This window comes from Rhincodon typus, chromosome 3 (assembly GCF_021869965.1).
Source record: "Rhincodon typus isolate 14 chromosome 3, sRhiTyp1.1, whole genome shotgun sequence".
Lineage (NCBI taxonomy): Eukaryota > Metazoa > Chordata > Chondrichthyes > Orectolobiformes > Rhincodontidae > Rhincodon > Rhincodon typus.
Genome location: NC_063334.1, coordinates 96,988,861 through 96,997,307, shown reverse-complemented (window position 1 = coordinate 96,997,307; position 8,447 = coordinate 96,988,861). Strand labels below are relative to the sequence as shown.

General features: G+C 44.2%; 1 protein-coding gene across 2 annotated transcripts in view; it reads right to left on the bottom strand.

Annotated features, from left to right (window-relative positions):
* Positions 1-8,216, bottom strand: part of hexb (hexosaminidase B (beta polypeptide)) — a 19,481-nt gene extending 11,265 nt beyond the window's left edge. For both annotated transcript variants that reach the window (XM_048621137.1, XM_048621142.1), the window contains exons 1-2: positions 7,538-8,216; positions 2,025-2,090 (exon numbers count right to left, since the gene is read on the bottom strand). In XM_048621137.1, the coding sequence (XP_048477094.1) occupies positions 2,025-2,090; positions 7,538-7,967 (496 nt within the window). In that variant the 5' untranslated portion in view covers positions 7,968-8,216. The remainder of the gene's footprint in view (positions 1-2,024; positions 2,091-7,537) is intronic.
* Positions 8,217-8,447: the final 231 nt, after the last annotated feature.

The following is an 8,447-nucleotide window of genomic DNA, read 5'->3' as shown; positions in this document are numbered from 1 at the left end:
CCCTGAACACTATGGACAATTTAGCATGGCCAATCCACCTAACTTGTACATCTTTGGACTGAGGGAGGAAATCCAAGTACCCAGAGAGTGACGCACATATGAATAAACTGCCAGAGGAAGTGGAGGCTGGTAAAATTACAACATTTAAAGACAGCATCTGCATAGGTATATGAATAGGAAAGGTTTAGAGGCAAATGGGTCAAATGCTGGGAAGACAGACTAGATTTATTTAGAATAGCAGTCAGCATGGATGAGTTGGACTGAAGGGTCTGTTTCCATGCTGTACATCTATGACTATGAATTTCAGGACACCAAGAAGTTCAGGGGGAAAAAGGGATCTTGGGATGCTTGTCCAGATTCCTGAAGGCAGGACAGGTTAATAAAGCATACAGAGAACTTGGATTTAGTCAAATTTTAACAACTGGGAGATCTGTTGAAGCTTTACAAGTCTGATTTGTAGACAGCTGCAGTACAGTGAGCAGAACTGCTCACTCAATATAGAATACTTGTGATTGCACTGGTGCACAGGAAATTCACCAGGATGTTGCCTCAGATGGAGCAGTTTAACTATGGAATTGAGGGCGATTTAGCGGAATCAGAAATTGGCTAACTGTAAGAAGACAGAGGGTGGTGGTTGATGGGAAGTGTTCATCCTGGAGTTCAGTTACTAGTGGTGTACCTCGAGGATCTGTTTTGGGGCCACTGCTGTTTGTCATTTTTAAGTGACCTGGATGAGGGCGTAGAAGGATGGGTTAGTAAATTTGTGGATGACACCAAAGTCGTTAGAGTTGTGGATAGTGCGGAAGGATGTTGCAGGTTACAGAGGGACATAGATAAGCTGCTGAGCTAGGCTGAGAGGTGGCAAATGGAGTTTAGTGTGGAAAAGTGTGAGGTGATTCACTTTGGAAGGAGTAACAGGAATACAGAGTACTGGGCCAATGGTAAGATTCTTGGTAGTGTGGGTGAGCAGAGAGATCTCGGTGTCCATGTGCATAGATCACTGAAAGTTGCCACCCAGGTTGATAGGGTTGTTAAGAAGGCATACGGTGTGTTAGGTTTTATTGGTAGAGGGATTGAGTTTCAGAGCCATGAGGTCATGTTGCAGCTGTACAAAACTCTGGTGCGGCCACACTTGGAGTATTGCGTACAGTTCTGGTCACCGCATTACAGGAAGGATGTGGAAACATTGGAAAGGGTGCAGAGGAGATTTACCAGGATGTTGCCTGGTATGGAGGGAAGGTCTTATGAGGAAAGGCTGAGGGACTTGAGGCTGTTTTCGTTAGAGAAAAGAAGATTAAGAGGTGACTTGATAGAGACATACAAGCTGATCAGAGGATTAGATAGGGTGGACAGTGGGAGCCTTTTTCCTCAGATGGTGATGGCTAGCACGAGGGGACATCGCTTTAAATTGAAGGGTGATAGATATAGGACAGATGTCAGAGGTAGGTTCTTTACTCAGAGTAGTAAGGGCGTGGAATGCCCTGCCTGCAAAAGTAGTAGACTCGCCAACTTTAAGGGCATTTAAATGGTCATTGGATAAACACAAGGATGATAATGGAATAGTGTAGGTTAGATAGGCTTCAGATTGTTGCACTGACCTGTGAAACCATCAAGGGCCAAATGGCCTGTACTGCGCTGTAATGTTCTAAGAAGATAGAGGGCATGGGCAGGATGGGTACAAAACAGATGTTCTCCTTAGTTGAGAAGTCAATACAAGGGGACATTTAAGTATGAAAAGCAGGAGGTTTGAGAGACTTTGAAATAAATTTTCCATTAGAGGGTAGTGAAAGTCTAGAATGCACTCCCTGGGAAGGGTAGTCTCTCTGCCTTTTAAAGAAAGTACTTGGATAAGCACTTAATGCCGTAACATTCAAGACTATGGATGAAGTGTTAGTAAATGATAGAGCAGTTTTTCTTACTGCAGACAGTGGGCCAGAGGGTCTCCTCTGTATTGTATGACAGTTTGAGATACAAAGCCTTCAGTGCATAAAGATAATTTTCAAATCAATCTTGTTAACACTCACCTCGCAGTGCACCCCATACGTTTTCAGATTTCAGAATAGCTACTGGTTGAGTAACAACAATCTCATCTAAAAAAAAAGGACAAGACAAAAATCTTCACGTTCTGCAAAAGTTAAGTTACCGAGTAACAATTGTGACAAATTAACATACTCTTGAGCAATTCCAAAAACCGTTTGCAATTCAGTTCTCTGAGAAGCCACAAGAAAGATTGGTCATAGGCAGCATGATTTACAAAAGGTGCACTTTACTAGATGTTAGAAGATTAACAAGCAGGGGTATGGGGGAAAACCAGCAGACATGTTTACTTGAAGTTTCAGAAAGCCTTCCACAATCCCATATTAGAGAAATGCATGAAAATTAAACCACTGTACTGACATGGACAGAACTAGCTGGAGGTCAAAGTAGTATTAAATGGGTCATTTCTGAGTGGCAGTCAGTGACCAGTAGGACACCAGAGTCAGCATCTGGACCAACTATTCACGATATACATTTATATGAGATAACTAACGTAATACCTCAATTTGCAGAGGATGCAAAGCTGGGTGGGAGGGAGGGCAAACTGTGGACAGGATGCAGAGATGCTTCAATGTGATTTGGACGAGTGGGCAAATGGAAGGCAGATGAAAAATTAGGTGGATAAACATCAGGTTATATACTGATAGCAAGAAACAGCTAAGGGCAATTATCTAAATGCTAATTTATTGGCAGATAATTGCCCAAGGGGAGCGATACATCAAGATTTGGGTGTCTTCGTACACCAGTTGCTGAAAGCATGCATGCAGGTACAGCAGGCAGCCAATGGTATGTGCCTTCATTACAAGTGAGGGTACATGAGCAGAGATATCTTGTGGCAATTGTACAGGAACTTGGTGAGATCATACCTGAAGCAATGTGTGAAGTTTTACTTTATCCGAAGGATGTTCTAACTGTGGAGTGTGTGCAGTGAAGGTTTACTCAATTCCTGGATGGCAGGACTAACATGAGGGATTGGATTGGTTTGGTTAGGACTGTATTCAGAGTTTGAAAATTATTGGTGTCCCAATAATAGAGCCTAGAATCACAGGTCACAGTCCAAGAATACACAGTAGGCCATTGAAGACAAGAAGTGTCTTCACCCAGAGTGGCGAGCCTGTGGAATTCTGTCACAGAAAGCAGTTGAGGTCAAAACATAGCCCTAACAACTATTTAAACAGTCAAAGGCATCAAGGGTATGGGAAGAAAGCAGGAACAGCAGAGTTAAGTGATCAGCTGCAAGTTATATTGAATAGCAGACAGTCTCAAAACAGCCAAGTGGCCGACACCTGCTCCTATTTTCTGTTGTTTGATGCTTTTTTTAAAAGCACCATTATCAGCACACTCAACTTATCACATTGCACTTTGGTCTCATTCAAAGCATTCAGCCTACTACAGGAAAGTGGCACATTACTGGTTGAGTGCTTGCCATGCACAGATTCACTGGTTCCCTGCCTCCCCCAACAATAAAACACTTACATTATAGTTAGCTGTAATGCTGCATCATATCCTGTCTTCAAGGCATGTGGGGGCAAGCAGTGGTAATGTACATAAGAACTAGCAGGAGTAGGCCGTCTGGCCCTTCGAGCCTGCTCCGCCATTCAATAAGATCATGGCTGATCCTTTCGTGGACTCAGATCCACTTACCCGCGTTCTCACCATATCCCTCAATTCCTTATGTTGAAAAAAAAATCTACTTTTTTTTAAAAATAGCGTTTACTGAAGTAGTGTCAACTACTTCACTGGGCAAGGAATTCCATAGATTAACAACCCTCTGGGTGAAGAAATTCCTTCACAGTTCAGTCCTAAATCTGCTCCCCCTAATCTTGAGGCTATGCCCTCTTGTCCTAGCTTCACCTGCTAGTGAAAAACATCCTCTCTACATCCATCTTATCTATTCCCTTCATAGTTTTATATGTTTCTATAAGATCCCCCCTAAATCTTCTGAATTCCAATGAATATAATCCCAATCTACTCGGTCTCTCCTCATAAGCTAACCACATCCCCAACTCCAGAATCAACCTAGTGAACCTCCTTTGCACCCCCTCCAGTGCCAATACATCCTTTCTCAAGTAAGGAGACCAAAACTGCACACAGTACTCTAGGTGTGGCCTCATCAGCACCTTGTACAGCTGCAACATAATCTCTCTGCTTTTTATTTCAATCCCTTTAGCAATGAAGGGCAAAATTCCATTTGCCTTCCTAATTACTTGTTGTACCTGCAGACCTACCTTCTGTGATTCATGCACAAGGACACCCACGTCCCTCTGCATAGCAGCATGCTGCAGCTTTTTACCATTCTAGTAATAATTCTTTTTACTATTACTCCTACCAAAATGTATGACTTGACATTTATTTACATTGTATTCCGTCTGGCAGACCTTTGCCCACTCACTCAATGTATCTATGTTCCTCTGCAAAGTTTCACAGTCCTCTGCACACTTCGCTTTGCCACTCATCTTAGTGTCATCTGCAAACTTTGACACCCTACACGTGGTCCCCAGCTCCAAATCATCTATTAAATTGTAAATAATTGCGGTCCCAACACCGATCCCTGAGGCACACCACTAGTCACTGACTGCCAGCTAGAATAGCACTCATTTATCCCCACTCTTTGCTTCCTGTTAGGCAACCAATCCTCTATCCATACTAATACTTTACCCTTAATGCCATGCATCCTTATCTTATGCAGTAGCCTCTTGTGCAGCACCTTGTCAAAGGCCTTTTGGAAGTCTAGGTACACCACATCCACTGGGTCCCCATTGTCCACTTCGCTAATAATGTCTTCATAGAATTCCAGAAGATTTGTCAAGCATGACCTGCCCTTCATGAACCCATGCTGCGTCTGCCCAATTTCTATCAAGATGCCTTGCTATTTCTTCCTTGATAATAGACTCAAGCATCTGCCCCACTACAGAGGTTAAGCTAACCGGTCTATAATGCCCCATTTTTTGTCTACTTCCTTTTTAAACAGTGGCGTCACATTTGCTGTTTTCCAATCTGCTGGGACTGCCCCAGAGTCCAGTGAATTTTGGAAAATTACCACCAGTGCACCTGCTATTTCTCCTGCCATCTTTTAGTACCCTGGGATGCATTCCATCAGGGCCAGGAGACTTATCAATCCTTAGCTCCATTAGCTTGCCCAACACTACCTCTTCTGTAATTATGATTGTTTCCAGGTCCTCACCTACCTTCGTCTCTTTGTCTATTACTGGCATGTTATTAGGGTCCTCTACTGTAAAGACCGATACAAAATACCTGTTCAATGCCTCGGCCATTTCATCATATCCCATAACTAAAAATTCCCCTTCTCATGCTCTAAAGGGCCAACGTTTACTTTAGCCACTCTTTCGTTTTATATATTTATAGAAACTCTTGCTATCTGTCTTTATATTCTGCGCTAGTTTTTTCTCATGTTCTATCTTACTTTTCCTTATAGCTCTTTTTGTGGCTTTCTGTTGACCTTTAAAGTTTTCCCAATCTTCTAGTTTCATGCTGTTTTTGGCCACTTTGTATGCCTTCTCTTTCAATTTGATAGCCTCCCTTATTTCTTTAGGCACCCATGGCAGATTACCCCTTTTCTTACCGTCCTTCCTTTTCATTGAAATATACTTTTGCTGAGCACTTTGAAAGATTGCTTTGAAAGCCCTCCACTGCTCGTCAACTGTCCCACCATAAAGTCTTTGTTTCCAGTTTACTTTAGCCAAGTCCTCCCTCATTCTATTGTAGTTCCCCTTGTTCAAGCACAGGGCCCTTGTATTGGATTTTATCCTCACACTCTCCATCTGTATTCTAATTCAACCATACTGTGATCACTCCTTCCAAGAGGATCCCTAACTATGAGGTCATTAGTTATTCCTGTCTCATTACACAGGACCAGGTCTAGGATAGCTTGCTCCCGCGTTTGTTCCATTACATACTGTTCAAGAAAACTATCACAGATACACTCAACGAACTCCTCCTCCTCAAGGCTACCCTGACCAAGCTGGTTCGACCAATCTACATGTAGGTTGGCATACCATTTTTACAGGCATTAGTTATTTCTTTGTTTATTGCCCACCCCAATGTGATGTTGTTATTATTTGGTGGCCTATAGACTATGCCTATCAGTGACTTTTTCCTCTTGGAATTTCTAATTTCCACCCAAATGGATTCAACCTCATTCTCCATAGAACCTATATCATCTCTCAGCACTGCCCTGATGGCGTCCCTGAATATCAGGGCTACACCACCTCCCTTACCTTCCTGTCTGTCTGTCCTTCCGACTAGTCTGGTACCCTTGGATATTTAACTCCCAGTCATGACCATCCTGTAACCACTTCTCCGTAATGGCTACCAAATCATATTCATTCGTGATGATTTGTGCCGTTAACTCATCAACCTTGTTACGAATGCTACGAGCATTCGGGTAAAGTGCCTTTATGCTAGCTTTCTTACCCTCATGATTTCCATGATCTCTAATAATATCTCCAGAGTTATCCTTCCTTTTTGCTTCTTTCATAGTCTGCCTTGAACTTAAACCCTCCTGCACACATGCTAACCTGCTGCTTACCTTTTTATTTACCATCATAGTCCCTGTCATTTTCCCTTTCCCTTCCCCCCAACTCACTAGTTTAGTAATCCAGTTTTTTTTGGAGATTGGAAATGAGAGGTTAACTCAGCTGATAGGTTTGCTGTGAAGTGATGTCAATGTGGGTTTAATTCCCACTCTGGTTGAGGTTACCATAAAGACCATCTCAACTTCTCTCCCAAGGCATGGGAACCCTTGCGTGAAAGCAGTTACTGAAACAGCAGCCCTATGGCTTGTAGCAACTTTGCTTTTTAATTCAGGTTAGTAGAATCACAGTCATACAGCATGGAAACAGACCCTTCAATTTAACTTGTCCATGCCAACCAGATTTCTCAAACAAAACTAATTCCATTTGCCCATGTTTAGTCCTATCCACATACTGTACAAAATGTCTTTTAAATGTGTTAATAGTACCTGCATCTTCACTCCCTCTGACATACTTGTGAGCATGGGCTCAAATCCAATTGAATTTATAAACCCGAAACCCAATACCATAGTCAACCTACCACAGAAGGTAAAATTTGATTGAGGGAAGAAATATTCCATATAACTGTCAGCTCTGGTTCTGAAGTCAAGTGTCCCTTGAAATGGCTTGGCAAGGCTCACACCTGAAATGAGGGATGGGCAACAAACATTGGCCTTGTCAGGGGTACCCATATCCCAAGAAAGGCTATGTGGGGAAGGTGGGGGTGTGAAAGAAGGAGACCGTCAAAATTTGAAAGGGTTTCGGTCCGGGACATTGACTTTTTTTGCTCCTCGCATGCAGTCTGATAGATTATGCTTTTCCAGCTCCACATTTATTGACTCAAGCGTCTAGCACGCCTATGGTCTCTAAGTTTGGAAACTACATTTCTAGGGCACCATGAAGGTCCGCGGGTATCATTTCCGGGTGTCACCGCCCTACAATCCCCCGGGGGGCGGAACAATACTCACAGGTTTCGACAGAAGTGACGCTGGGGTGTTGGTTACACTCGGGGTCACTGGCGGTGATAATGACTTGTAGCTGGCTCAACTCATCGACGTTGCCGCCACTGCCACCACCAGCAGCAGCCGGCTGATCTCTCTCGGTCGAGCTGCCGAAGATGTAGTAGAAATACCGGCGGAAAGCGTTGTCCAGGATGGAGCAACCGACTGAGGCGGAGGACTGGGGCGAGTGGACGATCTGAAAAGTCGCGGGGCTCAACCGGTAAAGCTCGGCCTCGATATTGAGTTTCTGGGGTAATGGCCAGAGGGAGCCGAACGGTGAGCTCTCTTCCTGAAGAGAGAGCGCGGAGCCGCGCCCGAGGAACAGCAACAACCCGGCGAGGAGAAACCGGAACCCCGGTTGTGGCAGCAACATTGCTAACCCCCTTAGCACCGCCATCTCCGGCCTGAGTAGACACTCCTGGCTCGGCTCCGCTTTAAGCTGCCGCGCGGACAGTCATGTGAGCGCAGCCCCTCTCACGTGACACACATTCAAAAACAACTTCAACCGTTGGGAATGTGCCACCCTTCGCTGGGTCATAGCGCCGACTCCTGGACATTCCCATTACTGCACCTTAGGGGTGCGGAAAGACTGTTGTACCAGTGTCACCTGGCGGAAAGCAATCCAAAAATAAAATTCAAAGCATTCACCTTCCCTAGAGCATTACAGGGGCAATCAAACAAACAAAACACTCTTGTGATGTGAAAACCGAAAGACCTCCTCTTCAGAGATAGTGGGAACTGCAGATGCTGGAGAATCTGAGATAACAAGGTGTAGAGCTGGATGAACACAGCAGGCCAAGCAGCATCAGAGGAGCAGGAATTTTTCTGATGAAGGGTCTAGGCCCGAAACGTCAGCTTTCCTGCTCCTCTGATGCTG